The sequence below is a fragment of the Coenobita brevimanus genome, chromosome 21, assembly GCF_032717465.1.
Source record: "Coenobita brevimanus isolate Jiangsu-jjx chromosome 21, ASM3271746v2, whole genome shotgun sequence".
Classification (NCBI taxonomy): domain Eukaryota; kingdom Metazoa; phylum Arthropoda; class Malacostraca; order Decapoda; family Coenobitidae; genus Coenobita; species Coenobita brevimanus.
Genome location: NC_136974.1, coordinates 18,002,575 through 18,021,328, shown reverse-complemented (window position 1 = coordinate 18,021,328; position 18,754 = coordinate 18,002,575). Strand labels below are relative to the sequence as shown.

General features: G+C 40.4%; 1 protein-coding gene across 1 annotated transcript in view; it reads right to left on the bottom strand.

Annotated features, from left to right (window-relative positions):
* LOC145392113 (lysosomal acid glucosylceramidase-like) overlaps positions 1-18,754 on the bottom strand; it is a 90,282-nt gene that overhangs the window by 9,010 nt on the left and 62,518 nt on the right. The window contains exons 6-8 of the mRNA XM_080266566.1: positions 14,712-14,783; positions 9,203-9,368; positions 2,002-2,223 (exon numbers count right to left, since the gene is read on the bottom strand). Of these exons, the coding sequence (XP_080122692.1) occupies positions 2,002-2,223; positions 9,203-9,368; positions 14,712-14,783 (460 nt within the window). The remainder of the gene's footprint in view (positions 1-2,001; positions 2,224-9,202; positions 9,369-14,711; positions 14,784-18,754) is intronic.

Sequence of the window (18,754 nt, the reverse complement as noted above, 5' to 3'; positions counted from 1 at the left end):
TTTTTGATTTTCCAACTTTTAAATTGAAGTCTCCCATGATTATAGTGTAGAGTATGTGGTGTTTTCTTCTTCCATAATCTGGGAGATGTCGTCATAGAATGTTTCTATTTCTTCATCTGAGCTTTGAGAAGTCGGTGCATATACTTGTATTACTTTTAACGTGTATTTTTTGCACAGTCTAATCACAGTCCATGCTGTTCTGTCAGATACACTGCTGAATTTGACAGTGTTGAATACAAGATTCCTGTTAATTAGAAATCCTACACCAGTAACTCTTTCATTTTGCCTTCCTCTGTAGTAAAATAGGTGGCTGTTGTCTACGACCTGAATTACTTTTTCTTTTCTAACTCAAACCTATGATATCCCAACTAATGTTTTCCAATTCAGTCATCATCAAGTTCGTAATCTGTGTGTGTGTGTGTGTGTGTGTGTGTGTGTGTGTGTGTGTGTGTGTGTGTGTGTGTGTGTGTGTGTGTGTGTGTGTGTGTGTGTGTGTGCCTTTACTCCTAAGCCATTTGCTTGATTTGAGTGAAACTTCCCAGGCTAATTCGTCTTGTTACTCCGAAGGTCTTCATACAATTTTCCAACCTTGCATTTTAAGGAGGTTAAGTCTCTCTTACGAAATTCAAAATTCTTAATAAAAGCAACAGGAGGGCTGCTGTGACTTTGATAATACAGCACATATTGTACTGTGGACTCATTCGCTATGCGATACATACACACACACACACACACACACACACACACATATATATATATACATATATATATATATATATATATATATATATATATATATATATATATATAGCATAGGCTTCAGAGCCTCCTCCCAAGGCCCAGAAGCCCTCTTACATACCATACATCACATGTGACCCCTTCAGTGATTTTGCGATTTGTCAGTCCTTTTTCATAAATTAAAAAAGTCGGAAATTGGGGAATGTGAGCACATGGATTTCAACGAAATTTCCAAGGCCAGCTCATCTGGTTCCTTGATACTGTCTTCCACGGTACAAAGTTTCCACCATTTTTAGGGTGGTCAGACCCTCCTCCCTCCTCCAAAACCTACTACTATTACTATTACTATTATTAATTCTATTGTACTACAACGACTTACTGTGTGTATCTTGGGATATCACCTCTCTGAGCACGTATATTTCTTTACTCATGATAGATACCATGCCTAAGCGGTCACGCAGTTATTTTATGATGCAGTAATATAGCTTGTAATTTTTTCAAATTGACATGCATATCGCAGGATTAGGCATCCATTTTCTTTGTTTTCTCTGAATGCACAGGAAGAAACTGCACATAAACTTCATTATTTTCCTCCCTATGAACTAGTATTCCTTAAGTATACATCACAAATGTAATCTGCCCTGAATTATTAATTCTGATAATATTTCCCTTTCAAATACTCGGTTGCTCTCAAATTATACTGATAACAATAACACCTTCACCTCCAAAAACTGTCCCTATCTATATCCAAATACAACAAACCACAGTACCATGAGGGTAAGATGCTGTTGATAAATTATACCCCTCCCTCCAGAATATAATCTACAAAAAGATTAGGGTAATTCTGATGATTATGACTGTTGTTGTTTCTCCTTATTAAACCTAACTGCAGTTATACGATTATCTTAAAATTTTTGCCCCATATCTATCTATTTATCTATCTATGTATACACACACACACACACACACACACATATATATATATATATATATATATATATATATATATATATATATATATATATATATATAATTTATTTTCGTCAATATATGCATCCTGGTGCCTGTGCTAGCGAGGTAGCCCAAGAAAACAGAAAGAAGCATTTTCATTATATCAACCTTTCGACTTATGCTAACCAAAGATATTGAGGAGTAATTATTACTAACCACAGTTAAACCCCTACCGTCCAGTACTGCTCAGGAATAATAAATCCACCCATACATTATTAATCACTAATATTTCTGCCTGGTATTACTACTAACCACAATAATATCATGGGCATAAGATTCCAGCCTTTCCCACGATCCCAAAACCACCTCCTGCTCCAGTGGTCCGTCCCCATCACACGCCTCGGTGCCCAGGATGAAGTATTCTGGGAACAGCTCATGGGTCTGGGTCAGTCTGTTCGGGGAGCTGTACTGGTCCCCATACCAGTGCACTGCGATGCCGTCAACGTACTGGGAGGCAGATGTATCATTCAGCACCTGGTGGGAAGTTGAAAACTTAGGGTGAATGTCTAGCACTTTTTACATTATGGTCGCGGCGCACGACTCTGAGGTTGTTATTATAGTGCCCTGGCAACATACCACTCAAAAGTGCGCCTGATTTCGTGTATAATATGAGACGCATGTGATTCGTGTATAATATGATATGAAATCCAACGCACTTTTGAATGGTAGATTGCCAGGGTACGATAATAACCTCAGAGTCGTGCGTCGCGACTAGTAGTAACATAACATCATCTATTCACTTAGTGTACAGTAGTACTGCAAACTTTTTCCTTTGCTTTCATCAATCTTTTTCTGTGTCTGTGTTTCTCTCTTCCTATTTCTCCCATGTTTCCTGCCACTTTTTATTATTCTAGTTTCTACTTCAGGTGGTTCTAAATGAGTCACAAGCCTAAGAGTTTCCTGTAATTCAGGAGGAAACCATTTACAGCACTGGGTGGTGACCATATAACCAAATAACGGGGTGATATGGAGCCTAATATGGTGCTCCTGTTGACTGGGTGGAGAGACACAAATTCGGTGTCCATCCAGGGACCAACTTCCACTATTTCCCGCACCTCGCTGTGGCGAGGCGCAACCTGCCGCAAGAGAACATCAGTTCACTGCAAGGGATGGCCCTGCAGAAGCGGTTGCTTGCCTGATGTTGATGGGTCTGTTCGGCTATATAGACATGGGATACTCAACAGCAATAACAACAACCACGCAAGGATTTTATGTAAAACAATGTTATTCAACTTTAGTACTGATGGAGCTGATGTAGGCTGAAGCTAATCACTAAGTTCGAAAAGTCTCCTCTAGGCTTGAAAATAATCATAATAATAATAATAAAAATAATAATAATAATAATAAGTAATGATGATGATAATACTACTAACAATAATACAATACATTATTATGAGGAGGAAGATCAGTATATACTGTGCAATATATGTAAAAGAAAAGGACCCATCGGGTCAAGGAGGTTAATGGAAATTGCAAGGTTTCAGTCGTACCCTAGAATACGACATGCACCAACTAAATTTATTTCCAGACCCCCAGTTGTGTTGATGGGTGAGGAGGGACAAGGAAGAATAGAGTCAAGTGAGGTAGAGAGAGGTAAGATGAGGTAGAGGGAGGTAAGGTTAGGTTGAGGTTAGTGATGGTGAGGTGAGGGAAAGGTAAGATGAGGTGAGGTAGAGGCTAGTGATGGTGAGGTAATGTAGAGGTAAATCACTTGAGGTAGAGGTTAGTGATAGTGAGATGAGGTAGAAATTCCTGATGTAAGGTGAGGTACGAGTGAGGGAAGGTGAGGGGATGCATAAATTAGGTAAATATTGGTCTGATGAAAAGAAACAAAACTGAGAAAACCGAAGAAACGTCAATTTACCACTGCTGTACGAGGAGGTCTTGTTGTAATTTATTCTTGATGTTTCCAAACAGTTTTATTCATCTTAGGAGTTACCACTAGTAGTGATGAGGTTACTGAAGACCATATCTAACCATTTCTTTTCGAAAAGTTACTCACAAGCAGAATAAAATTGTTTTGAAATAGGAACAATAAAAGAAGAGAGACGTCACTGTCGTTAGGAGAGAAGTATAAGATACAATAAAATATAATGAAGTGAAATTATATAACAAAATAATGGCGTTAGAAATCTTGAGTGTTTTGTCCTAGCTACCGGCAGACAATTTCGTTATCCTGGAAGAGACCTGCCACCCTCTAAGTAAAAGATTGAATATAAAGTGTGAAATCGACAAAAGTATATTAATCCTATGATTCTAGAGGTCTCTTGTAAGCGGAATAAAACTGGTTGGTCGTAGCTACACTCAGTCATAGAAGCCATCATCCTGCCTGTGAAATACGATGTACAATGCGTAAACAGGAAAGGGCAGGGACCAAACTGTATCTGTTAAATCATACTAGTTCGTCTTATCTTGTTCACGCTGGTATTAAGCCTTTCGATCTGATGACATAGTTTGTATTCATCCGTGCTCTTCTGAGACGATTTTATTCAGCTTATGAGAATTTTTAAAACGACAGAGATCAGATCTTATCATTATTTACCCACTCACCACAGGAGGTCTACCCTAGTCTCAATAAAATCATCAAAAGGTACCTTAACAATCAAAAATGCTTCTTCGAAAATAATCGTTAATTCTGACACACTTTTGAGGTTGCTGAGACAAAGCTACTTATCATTTTTTCCGATGTATCCGAATCTATACATAGGCTAGAAAATCTGTTCCGAAGGTCCAGTAGTTCACACACAACACAGCAACAAAATGCAAGTCTCCCTACAACCTTCATACGTCATTGGCATTTGGACACTAATACCAACGATACTTCGTGTGACATGTTAGGGATATTATATTCAGATATGATATAATGTTACTGGGGACGTTTGTATGCCGTGTCGGTAGGACCATACAGAACCGTTCCCTGCAACAGCCAGGATGAAACCGGTGATAACAGTTCCCGGTTCACCGCTTTACCAGTACCACTAGCATCTCATCCTGCCCCCTCCCCCTCTCCTCATCCGGCTTGTGAGCGGAAATGAGAAGAATTAGGATTATTGCCTACTGCGTGCACAAAGGGTCATTTGGGTAAATAATAAATTTGTTACCAAGTCGCGATAGTTTCCTAAAATACGACACGCAACAGTCAATATTACATTAACAACCCCAACTGCATAGATAAGTGAACGAGGACTTAGGTAAAGAAATGTCCGAAAGGTTCACCACCCGGCCATCAAATTCGTTTTTTTTCTCTTTTCAGTTGCGGGATAGAGCTGAGATATGCCAATTAGTATACTATTGGCTTACCTTGGAAAGAAATACCTGAAGGACTTTCAGTCAAAGGTAGAAATGTGGATATGAGAGGAGGTGAAGGTTCGGTATACAGGATTACAAAAATCAATAATATTTCCACTCTGTAATTCCTTGCTCGTCTGTGCCATTGTTTTCGTAACTGCAGAATTTAATGTCTGTCGTTTTTAACTTCATAAATTTATTTCACACACACACACACACACACACACACACACACACACACACACACACACTCTCTCTCTCTCTCTCTCTCTCTCTCTCCCTCTCACCATTCATCACCATTCCCCAGTTTTGACATCTTCCTTTTCACATCTCCTCCAGTCCTCCTCCAACATCAATTTTACTTTTCCTCCTGTTTCCTTCTTACTCCCCTCCCCATTCCCTCTCTTTTATGGTATTATTTTTGAAATATCTCCTACGCTTCTCTGTTCTCTCATTCCCCTCTCATCTCTCCTACCTATGCCTCTCCTTTCTCCATTGGCTCTTTTCTCTCCCTCTACTAACAGGCACAGCAAAACTGTGAAGCCCCATTTCCCAGCAGCGGATTCTTTGAAGCCTATAGGCTCAGAGCATGCACAGATAATACATCAAACAATTGCAGTAATAACAGAGTATTAAAATCTAAAACGGTATTCTGGAATGTTCCCATTTGCTAGGCAAAGGTTTCTCTTATAACCACCACCACCTCCTCCTCCTCCTCCTCCTCCTCATCATCATCATCATCCTCATCATCATCATCCTCATCATCATCCTCATCATCATCCTCATCATCATTATCATCATCATCTGCCTAATGAGAAAAAAAAAACGTGATTGGTCCACTCTGTGACGTAGGAAAGAGGAAACTGTTTCTGAACTCTCCCTGCACTCCATGTCCTTTTAGGTAGGCATGCAGCACCGCTTCATATGATCTATACACTTTCCCCTTCTTTTAGACCAACTCGATGAAGCAAGTTAATCGGCATTTTCAATCCCCCATAGCTAAAACTGATTCTGGAACAGTCTTCTTTAGTCTGTCTATGATTTACCTGCACGGTCCGTTCTTTCGAGAGCAATGTATCCAGGCATTTCGATCTATAATATTCTTGAGTTTCGTTTCCTCTTGTTGGACTTTATTTAGAAGTGACAGGTACTGCAGCTAGGTGGACGTGTGGTTAGTGATATGCTATCTCAAGGAGTGCGATCTCAACCCAAACTGGGACAGAGCATGGTCTAATGATTTGAATGTCGTTAAAACACTTATTTGATCTTGCACAATACGTTCTGAGATTTCTTAAAAACATCCCCGCGTTTATCATCACAACAATCCTACATGAAACAGTATTACATGAATTTAGTGTGACTATTAGCGTCGACGTGGTGACATGTGAAGGTAGGCGGTAGGCGTGAGGACTACTGGTCCTCGAGAAGGGACTAAGAAGTCTCTGCCTAGAGACAAACATGGAAAAAATAAAACAATCTTTTGTAAGTAATGGAATGTAGGTTAGGTATAAAACGGAATTAAATAAGCGTCCGAGAGTCCATATCGCCTTTTCGTTGTTCTATCTCTTACCTATCCCTCCTCAAAAACGTCTACTCTCTTCTTCTGTCACGTTGTTTTTAATTACTTTTTTTTTTAAATAACAGAACAGGGGAAGAGAAAATAAATGAATAAAAAAAATAATCCACATGCCATATTATTGGTGTCATCCATTCATAAAAATCTGTAATAGTTGGACCTGAACAGCTGTATTTTGAAGTTTGGGGGGAAACAACTCTGGGGACGCGAGTTCCAAAGAGATGCAGTTCGGGGAATGAAAGATTTCTGATACATGGATTTTCTGCAATATGGCAGTGTGACAGTAGTAATGAGCGCTACCTGATGCCTGTGTAGCACGGGGGAAGATATGGTGAGGTGGCACAATGGATGCAACTTTATCTGGGAATTTGCCATAAAAATATCTGTAAAGTAATGCAAGGGAAGCAGCATTCCTTCTTACTTGTAGGGGAGGTAGTTTGTAATAGCAGGGTTATTAATATTTCTAACAGCTTTGTTCTGAATTTTGTCTAGTTGTTTTAGTGCAACCTCTCCACATCCATTCCACAAGGGTGAACAATAATCCAGCTGAGAGCGCACATGACTCTTATAAACCATACGTAACTGCTCATCAGTGAACAAGCTACGAATTCTGTACTTACAGTACACTTCTATTGACATACTCCCTCTTTATAACACACACACACACACACACACACACACACACACACACACATACACTCTTTCTCTCTCTCTCTCTCTCTCTTTCTCTCACTGTGTGGAAACCAACTGTATTTACTTAGTTTTCATCTTCTCTCTTGCTTCCATTTTTCCAGACACCTTTTAAAATGGTGTCATTCCTTTATTTCTTCACCAGTTCTTTTGAAACTTGTTATTAGTTTTACTTGGGCAAATAGCCCGAGAGACATTTTTTCATTTTATTAAATATAGACCTTTTAAAGTGATTCATGGGGTCAAAGGTCAAATCTCAAAAACAAAAGAAAATACGGGATCCTATGTTCTTCTATGTTTATAAATCATGATGGCAATTTGTATACAGGTATCATAATGTTCTGCAGGTGTGTGGAGACCATCTTGCATTTCTCTGAGAATATTGGCAATCTTTAATTTTGCTTTGTTTCTCCTCATTAACCTCCACTTCTCCATTTTACTGTCTTCTCTGGCGAAAACCTTGTTATTGCACTTGACATCTCTAAGGACTTCGACAGAGTCTGGCACATATCTTTAAAATTTCCAAATTCTTTCTTACATTTTCTATCCTTCTATTTGCATTGTCATCTCTAGCTTCCATTCTAGTCGCTCTATAGCTGCTATTGTAGGCGGCCACTGTCTTACCAGAACTCTCATTAGTGGTTTTCCTCATCGTTCTGTCCTGTCACCTTATCTCTTCCATCTTGTCATCAATGATCTGAACTGCACATCTAACCCAGCCCTCTCAAAATGATGATGACTCCACCTTTCATTTCTCCCTCCGCTTCCCATATTGACCAGTACAACAGGTACTTCGGCAATCACAGGATGAGGATATGGGAAACCTAATTTCTTACTTGGATATTATTTCTAACTGGAAAAAAAAAAATGCCGTTTTTGATGAATCACAATCTCAGGTCCAACACTTTTCGATCCACCAAAATCATCCGCAGGACTATCCTTCAGCAATATACAACTCGTTCCTTCACCTTCCAAAATTCTCGGTGTTTCATTCTCTCGGGACCTGTGATGGAATGATTATAATTCTTGCAAAATCTGCTTCCAAGTGATTAGACGTGCTGAACAGGCCCCGTGTCTTCTTTACCTCCTCACAATTAGCGTCTTTGGACAGAGGACTTACTCGCCCCAGTATGAAGTACAACTCATGTGTGTGTGCGTGGATCAGGGTGGGGGAGGGGGGTGCTCACCACATAGAGCTCTTCGTATCAGAAGGGAGTCAAAGATATTTCGTCTCATCAGCTCCTCTCCTCTTACTGACTTCCTTCAGCTTCTCCTCTTCGCCGCACTGTTGTATCCATAGCTTTTTAAAACGCAACGTCATTGGTCACTGCTCTTCTGAACTGTCTGCTCACATCCTTCCTCCATTATGGTAGACTAGTAGTACTTGTCTGGGAGCGATCTCTCACCCATTTTCTGTCCAGTTCTCTCAGTCATTTATGTATGCAACAGGTCGACTCAAGAGCTGACGTCCTGAGTCTGTATTTTCCTCTCAACTGTGATCATCAGCTTTTTTAAATCAATATGTCTAGGTATCTTAAACTGAATGTATCCTGAACTTTACTTTTATTTTTTTATTTAGGAAACAACTTTGCTGGCTTGGTGTCTTTGATTCCTTCTCCTCTGGATAAGAAAAAAAATCCTCATTCTGACATTCCCACATCTTTCCTTCTTTCAATCATCTCACTAATCCCCACGTAACTTTTTATCCTTTACCGCTTAACTCACTTATGCTACTCTCTCTCTTCACTTACCTTCCCTCAAGTCTTTTCCTCCAGTTCCCTTTTCCGACATTCCATAAGCAAAAATTTTATTTCTACATATCATCATTTTACTTTCACTTCTACACACACACACACACACACACACACACACACACACACACACACACACAAACTTCACCTCCTCGGCCCAGTGCGGCAGGTTGTATCGCTGGTCATCGAGTATCATAAGGATAAGGTCACCATACCCTTCCGCCTCCAGTGTGGGACCCAGGTTCTCCGCCACCCACTGCTTCTGCTGCGCCGCCGTCCACCCCATGCAGCTGAAGGTAAACCCTGGGATGTTGCTGGCAAGGATGAGAAGAAGAAAGTGGCTTGGAATTAGAACACATCGACTGCAACATTATTAAGACACACAATCAATCTTTGCTAGATCACGCCTTTTCCCTGGAATACGACACTCAGTAATGAAATTTTACATCCAGTTCCGGTGCTGGAGAGGGACGCCTTCACGTGGTGACAACGATATAATTGGGTGTTTCCACTACCCGGTTATACATACATTCTTCAGTTTTCTCCCTGTCTCCGAAAAGAAGGATGGAAAACAGCAGGAAGTGGACAACTTTAGCCTGCAATCCATTGGGTTCAAAGTTCAGATTAACAACTACCACTACTACCACCACTACCACTACTACAACAACAACGACAACAACTACTTCTTCCACTACTACTACTGCTATTACTACTACTATATACTCTTCCGTCCTGCCGGGTGGAGAGGAGCTATGGGGAAAAAAAATCGTTCAAGAGTTTGCTAACCTCGAGCTTCGAACTCGGGTTTATGCAGCTGGGAGCTAGGTATGCAGATCAATGCAGCATCGACTCCCCAAAACAGTGGAGATGAAAAGAATGTATTACCTGTGATTTGAAAATGATGTTTGTGGACAGGGAGAAAAAGATTACGGTTTAAACAAATATAAGTGTTAGATGACAAAATACTCCTTGAAAGAGTAACAGGAGGGATAACAGTGGAGATGAAAAATGCTGTTTGGAAATATAAAAGAGAAGATAGCGGTGGAGGTTAATAGAAGGTACATATAAAAAAAAAAAATTGCCCGGAAATCAGGCGGAGAAGCAACAAGGATGAATGGAAATAACACATTAGAAGAATTTAATGCTCTGCAGATAACGAGGAATGAGATACAAGTGACGATGAAGAAAGATATTTACAAGAGAAAAATTATGCATGGAGAAAACAGGGAGGTAACAGTGGACATGAAAAGAGTTAAAATGTGAATAATGTTTTTCAGATATAAGAAAAAGATAACTGGAAATGAATGATATTATTGTGTGAACAACTGCTGCCTGGAAAAGAAACTGAGGGGATAGCAACTGAAGAGAACTGAGATAAAACGAGCATATGAAAAATTACTGTTTCCAGATAAGGAGGAAGAGCAGTGGAGATTAAAGGAGATATTGCCTGGGGAAGTGTGACGAGAGGGAGTTAAGAGACAAGGAGGAGAAGCGAGAGGGAAGAGGGTGATATTATCTTGTCCATAACTTGTCTGATCAAGCAGACCCGTCGACTGCAGGCAAGAAGCCTACACTGTGGGGTTGTCCCGTAAGTTCCCTGCACCACTGATGTTTCTGCATTATAGTTTGGCAAGTGCTGGGCAGTGCTCCATTGTCTGATATATCGTGTGGGCCTATTCTATAAGCTGGACCAGTGTCACCTGTGATTCCACCCGGCCCAAATCTAAGCAGTAGCTGAGGAGGGCTGGGTAATATCCTGCTCTGTGCCTAGCTAGGTGAATTTAATCAGCTCTGTTTAAGGACACCTCCGATAGGTGGATGTCAGAAGGGCGGGGAAAACTTGTAATACGGAGTTGTGATCGAGATATTACATTGCCTTGCGCGTTAAGTATGTAAGTGGAGATGAAATATTGTAGAGTTTGATATTGTGTGTATGGTGACTGTTTTATGTGTCTGTGTGTGTTGGTATCTGTTTCATATAATGACAGGGATGTCGTGTGTTGGTATAGGCTGCAGCATGGAACTGTGTGTCTCTCGTATCAATGTAGTCTCTGACAGGGAGGACTATATTTTCCGAGTGTACGTGACCTGCGGGAGTGGTTTTGATGCAATCACTGGTGATGCACAGAGCATTGTTCTGTATGATTTGCAAGGTGATGTAGTGAGTATTAGATAAGATGGGAGCCAATGTTTGTAAAGTAAGGAGAGTGTTTCTTTTTGTTGCCCAAAGTCTTTCCCTATACTGTAGTTGCCCTGAGTGCATTGAGTCTGGGGGTACATCTCCTCCTGATGTCTTTTTCATGGTCGTTGAAAGTGAGCCTCATGTCATATGTCACTCCAAGGATTTCAGTTGAGGGTGCGTGTGGCACATACTTTATCAAGTGCGATGTGAGGGGAGTACCTGTATTCATGTTTATTGATGGTGACGAGTGTGATGGCGTCTTAGGCAGCAGCGACTGTCAGCCCCAAGTCTACGGTGTGTTGAGGTAGTCCCGTTGAAGTGTGCAGATTGTGTCTGCAGTGTGGTGTGTGGTTGTTATGGTGATGTCATCTCAAGATGAGACAATGTTTGTGGGAACCTGGAGTTGGGAATATTATGCATGTATACGTTAAAGAGTGTGGGTGAGAGAACGGAGCCCTGTGGACCGTCGTTAGGGAAATTTCGTGTTCGTGATGACTTGCTCTCAAATGTAACATGGACGTGTCTACCAAATAAATTGTTGGTAAGCTAGGGTTTGGTGTTGTTCTCCATATTTTTGTTGTATATCTTAGTGATTAATTTGCGCTAGGGGAGAGCATGGATGGCTTTACTATTATACATTGTTGTGAGAACTGTGCATTGTACGGGTGTCACATAGTCGATGCCATCTGATGTTGGTTGTGTGAGATTAAGTAAGTGTTTGTAGAGTGCAGTACTCTGAATCCGTTGTGTGAAGGAGCAAGAGGAACCTGAAGAGTGACTTTGTTGACAGTGAGGCATTCAGTTTATTTTCGATGGTGTGCTACATGGTGCTATGGGTTTGTATGAAGAAGGGAGTGTTGGATCTTCGTTTTATTTGAGTATAGTGATGACTGTTGCATGTTTTCAAATATTAGGATTGCTACAATGTGCGTATGAGTAGTTGCTGATGCTTATGAGGGCCTGGATGCCTTGTGGTCCTAAATGTTTTGATGCAGATTGCTGATTCCATCCTGCACTATGTTTGCAGAGTTCATTGTTTGCTTGATAATATTACGTGCCTGTTCCGGAATAAAGGTGGTTGCATTGTAATCGAGTGGAAAGGACTGCCTATGTTGAGAAGTTGTTTTTCAGACTCAGTATGTACTGTTGTTAAGTGATTTTAGTTTACATAGTGGTTTACGAGTATGCTTGCTGGTCTTTATAGGAAAGGATGTGTTAGATGTTGGACGTAATGACAGTGCGGGTCTTGGAAACGCATCTGTTTGATTTAGTGATACTGTTAAGTATTATGTAAAGCCAATAGGGGTCTGTGGAGTGACTAAGTGTTGTTACAAAGGTCCTCCAGTTTTCCATTTTCATGTTACTACCAGTAATTTTGTTGCTGATTTTACTGTTTAGTCTTGGAACCTTGTGATGGTGTCGTGCGTGTGTGGGGGAGGTGAGATGTGTTGAAGTCTTTCGCATTGTCGTATGATATGGATAAGTTCCAATGAAAAATTTGGGCTGTAATGTCTTCTGTCGCCTTGTGGAACGTGGCAGTTGTCTTTGCAATGTGTCTGTTAACGTTGGTGATGGGTGCATTGTTAGTGTGTTGTGTTCTGTTACTTCAGTGAATTTTGTTCCGTCTGCTTTATTCTAGCTTGTGTACGTGAGGTGTGATAGCTCTGGTTTGGAATGTGCTTCTATTTTGAAAATGATGGGGAGACGATCTATACGGAGTTTGGGTTCCGTTCACCAGGTGCTGTTGATTGCAAGTGTTGGCGAACAAAGAGTGTGATGTCTGGGGAGGAGGGGATGCAGTTTGGCTAGTGTGGCATGAGTGTGTATTGTGATTTGTCATTGAGAATGTACAGTGCATATTGTTGAGTTGTTAAACAATGTTGAGGCCTCGGCGGGTGTTTTGACTGTGTTCGTAGCAGGCAGTGCTTTTAGATGTAAGGGTCCTCAGCAATGATATAGTTAGGTGTCTGTGTTAGGGGGAGGAACTGATGGATGTGTTGCCCTAGCATAGCGTGAGAAGTGTTAGGGGAGTTGTAAATATTTAAAATGTTTTCTTGTTTGTGACCAGATTTGACCATGAGTGACTATTTCTAGTGTTGTGTCATTCTGGAAACGTGATTCTTTAGTTTTTTGTATTGTATTTCTGTAGAATACTGATGGGTAACTGTGTGTAATGAGGCATTTCCGAGGCCATCAACTATGTTTGAACAAATGTGTGAGTATATACGGTATATATAAAATTGTGGTGCTGCCCTCAGGTGCCTGTCTTTTCTTCTCTTCCTTCCTTCTTTCCATCCTTTCACTTCTGTCTTTCTTTCCTTCAGTCTTTCCTCTTCCTTCTGTCTAAGGGCATATATATCTATCTATCTATCTATTGCCAGACGCCTCAATCCCGTCTGGGGTGGCCACAAACAAATCGCCTCCAAGTCGCCCTGTCCCCCGCCATTTCACTGCCCTGCTCCCAACTCACACACCCCTCTCTCATATACCTCTCCACCCCATCCCTCCATCTCATCCTCGGCCTCTCCCTCCCTCTTCCCCCCTCCACCTCACTCACATACACTCTCTTCGTCAGTCTTTCACCCTCCATCCTCTCCACATGGCCAAACCACCTCAGTGTGTTCCTCATAACGCTTCCTATCACATCCACATCCACACCACAACGCTCCTTTATATCCTCATTCGTCAGCCTGTCTCTCCACGTGACTCCACAGGCTCCTCTTAAATAACTCATTTCCACTGCTCTCACTCTTGACTTGTGTCCTTCCAACAATGTCCAAGCTTCACTTCCGTACGTTAGAGTTGGTATCACAACATTGTCATGTAGTAACTTTTTCACTTCCATGCTCACTTCCCTGTTTCTTATCACTGCTTTCAAGGAACCAGCAACCTTTCTTCCCTGCTGTACCCTTTCAAGCACTTCACCCTCCAAACCTCCATCCTTACTCATCACACTACCCAAATACTTAAACGTACTCACATTTTCCAATTCCTCACCATATATATATATATATATATATATATATATATATATATATATATATATATATATATATATATATATATATATATATATATATATATATATATTAAGATATTCTGACTAAATATACAGATTCTACTTATTGCATATGAAGTTTTATCAAGCAATGGACTTAAGAATAATGGAGATTTCATGAACTCTTACGTGTTAAAATTCACCTTCGTATATGAAACATTTGATAATTCTGAGCGAGTAGTCCAACCTTTGCCTACTGTAAGTGAAGAGTGGAATCTGAGAATCAATGATATTTCATAAATACTTATTTGTTGATAATTAAATCTGTATACGAGACAAATTTAACAGACCTACAATGTGCTTCTCCAAGTGTTAAAATTCCGCCCATAGGATGAGTATGGGGCATATGCTAAAACTGATCAAATCAATTAATCAGTCTCTCTCTCTCTCACTCTCTCTCTCTCTCTGCTTACTCACCCATCATTGGGTTCGTTCTGTGCAGTGAGACCCCAGAATGTGAGGTTCAGTGCAGTGTAGCTGTTCAGGAATCTGCAAAAATTCATAGCATTAATAATAATAATAATAATAATAATAATAATAATAATAATAAATAATAATAATAATAATAATAATAATAAATGCTACTAGTACTACAACTACTACTACTACTACTACAACTACTATTACTACTACTAATGATAATAATAATAATTGTTATAATAAAGGAGAGAAATATACGTTTATCAGAAGTAATTTCTTTATTACAATGATGTCTTTATTAATTAAATATGTTTTTGCTTCCTCTTGACAATCTTTTTGAGTTTGGAAAGACAGCTAGTAACAAATGAATAAATAAAAGATGTATTGTACTCCTCCATTTCAAAGGCTTTACTTAACTGTAACAACGATTACGAAACTAGTAAGAATAAGCCAACAAAGACGACATCTAGTTGAAGTTATTAATATTGTCACCATTAGCCTTCTACTAGTTAGAACAAATCTAGTATTCTATTCCAGTTAGCGCAAGACGATCAGTCTGATTTGGGAGTGAGTCATAGGAGACTGATTTTTAATGAGACAGGACTCAAAGGCTGTGCTGAGGTTCTTCTGTCGTAGTCAGCCTTACTTCCTTAATTACGATGGTGTCTTTTTCTCTTACAGCCGGGCAGTTAACTTAGCTTTGGAAAGAACTCAGGAAGTGAATACATTAATGAAGGTTGTACCTATCTTTGCCAGTTAGAAATAAAAGTCTTTCCAAAATAAATATACATTAATTATCTTCGCATATATCTATCTATCTAATCTATCTATCTATCTGTCTATCTATCTATATACAGTACATAAATATATATAAAATTGTATATACATGCATACATATCTATCTATCTATCTGTATCTTCCCTCTTACTACGACGACGCACAGTGGTTTTTGCTTTGTTTTTGCTGTCACCAGCTGATTTTATTCAGCTTGAGAAAGAGTTTTAGGGCTGGTGATGTAAGCTTCAGTTCTCTTTCAGTAAAAATTTCCGAAAGAGATAATAAAATCATCAGGAGGTATCAAGAATAAGTGTGATGAATGTTGTCATCTTCCTGGAAGCATAAATGGATGGAACGATGAAAACTTGTGGGGATGCTTATGTTGAAGCAAGGATGGCAAAATACAAATTTGGGTGAAAGAACCCCATGGGAGTGTAGTATTTGGCCCCATTCCCGTCAGCGTAAAAAAAATCTCGAAAACCAGTTTATTTCTGTATGTGAAAGTATTTTCGTTCTGGTATTTTACTGTCTATGGTGATAATTATATTACAATGGGAATCTTGGAAAGCTACAACCACCCTTGCTGTATTCTAAGAGGAAAAAATAATTATTTACGCAGGAGCGACCTCCGGGGGTGACATCCTTATTAAACCCTTGTCCGGTTGGAGGGCTGTTACGTGCAAAATTTCATTTTCCTCTGGAAAAAAAAAAAAAAAAGATCAAGCATACCGGCGATGCCCTACCCTGGGGTTGCCGCCATGACCAAAACCTGGTAAGGGTGGACCTCTACCACTGTGCAAGATTCCTTTTTCCAAGGAAAAAAAATGTGGCTGAGTATACCATCTAAACGTACAGTAACTAAGTAACTGAGAGGGTAAGTTAGTAAATGACAGTTATGGACAAACTGTGCATTTGATCATTCTTTGGATATGAGAAAGAGCTGTTCATGCATAACAGAATAATATGATGTGATAATTATAGCATGTGTCTTAGATTGCGTTGTTAGGGAGCCTCCTTAACAGACGGGAAAAAGACTCCTAACCCCTTCATGCCAGGATGTATTGTTTGGGCTTATTATCGCTTCCTCCAGATGATTTTATTCAACTTGATGAGAGGCCTTACTAGTGAAGGGGTTAATGAAGGCAGTATGTGACTTCTCCGCTTCTTAAAACCACTCCTAGGTTGAAGAAAATCGTCCAGATGTATCAGCAAAAATGTATAAAGTACGTCATCGCATTGCAGAGGTTAACTCAGCACCAAGTCATCGTGGTGTGGCGGAAGTACTTGCCCGAGCAAAATTTCGTCTACAGTTGTGTCCACCATTGGGTCCCACATTCCAATTTCCTCATTCCTACCCGAGGGACAGAGTGTATCCTTTTTTTCTTTTCCTTCTCTTTTATTGTGTCCTTCATATTGCTATAGCAAAAACGTTTTCTTTTAACACTTTTCATCGCCACAAACGGCGGGGAACTGCTAGTTTATTGTTCATTGCGATAGTACACCCTCTAGAGACCGCCCTTCTTGTTGTGACTGTTTTCCGTCTTTTATCAACCACTTCTGTAAGTTGATGCCACTTTTAGTTTGATCTGAATTTTCTCGACGTTTATATTCAGCTTAGGGAGACTTCCTGCGATGAAGGTATCAATGGAGACTGCATATATCCCCTTCAGTACGGGAAGTCCTGCCTAAGAAGAATAAAATCTTTTAGCCAGACAAGCAAGTCAGACACGGATGAAAACGTAACTATAAAGACAGACCAAAAGACAGACAGACAAACAGATATCTATCTATCTATCTATATACCTAGGCTGCTTCCCCCAAGGATAGGAAGGTAGCCGAGACAGGACGACACACTCCCCATTTACTCATCCATTCAAACACATTCATTCGCATCTTAGCCCCAAAGGGGAGAACGGACAGATCCTCACTGCACCACACCGCACAAGGGTCGACTGCGCAATGCAATCAGTGACATCCGCAGCAGGGCCCGACAGCAGAACTGGTGTACCCCTGCCACATCATAACAGACCCATCCCCTTACCCGCACCTGACCTGACTAGTTGATCAGACCTAATGCGGGAGAATATCCCCTCAGGGCTGCGTCATCACTTATTCATTCACAATTTCTCTCCATTTATTTCTGTCATGCACAGCTACTCTTCCTTGCTCAACAGACATCCCTCTCGCATCCAGCGCTCTCTTCACACTGTCCATCCATCCTATTCGTGGTCTTCCTCTGAGCCTTACACCTCTCACATCAGATCTAGTTATCTTTTTCACCAATCGCTCATTATCCATTCTCTCCATATGCCCAAACCATCGCAACACCCTCTGCTCAACTCTACCAGCCATCTCCCGAACAACTCCAGTTCTCCTTCGCACTTCATCATTTCGCACCCGATCCATACGCGTCACTCCATACATACTCCTCAGACACCTCATCTCCGTTACATTCAAACTTTTCCTCTCTGCTACACCCATATTCCATGTTTCAGCCCCATATAATGCAGTCGGTACCACAACACCCTCATACAGCCTTCTCTTTACATCCATTCTAAGTGAACGACATTTAAACACTTTTTTCATTCCTCCCATCACCTTTCCTACTTCATTTATTCTAAATTTCACTTCTGCATCTATTCTTCCATCCATAGCAACATGTGACCCTAGATATTTAAAACAATCTACCTCCTCAAGCAACTCACCATTCAAAACTATATTCATCCCCCTACCATCTACCAACCTCGTACACTTCATCACTTTACTCTTATTCTCATTTACTTTCAATTTCCTCCTTTCACACACCCTTCCAAACTCCTCTACCAACTGTCTCAATCTCTCTTCTGAATCAGTCACCAGTGCAGTATCATCTGCACACAGCAGCTGGTGTGTTGTGGGTTTTTGTTTTATTTATTTATTTATTTATTTATTTATTTATTTATTTATTTAGAGAGAGAGAGAGAGAGAGAGAGAGAGAGAGAGAGAGAGAGAGAGAGAGAGAATAATAGTTTTCGTTTCTTTCAGCTTGTAATCAGGCCAGACAATGACTCAAGGAGATGCCAAACACTGAGTGACTGAGGGAATGTATGAAGGTAGGCAGTAAGGCTTTGTGCACAGATGCGAAAGTTGCACTGGATTTCGCATTCCGTCTGCCATCACTCAGATTTAGAAAGAGGCAGGAAGTAAGTGTGTGACTGAGGTATTATTGACGGTATCTAAAACCGACCAGGAGGAGAGAGAGAGAGAGAGAGAGAGAGAGAGAG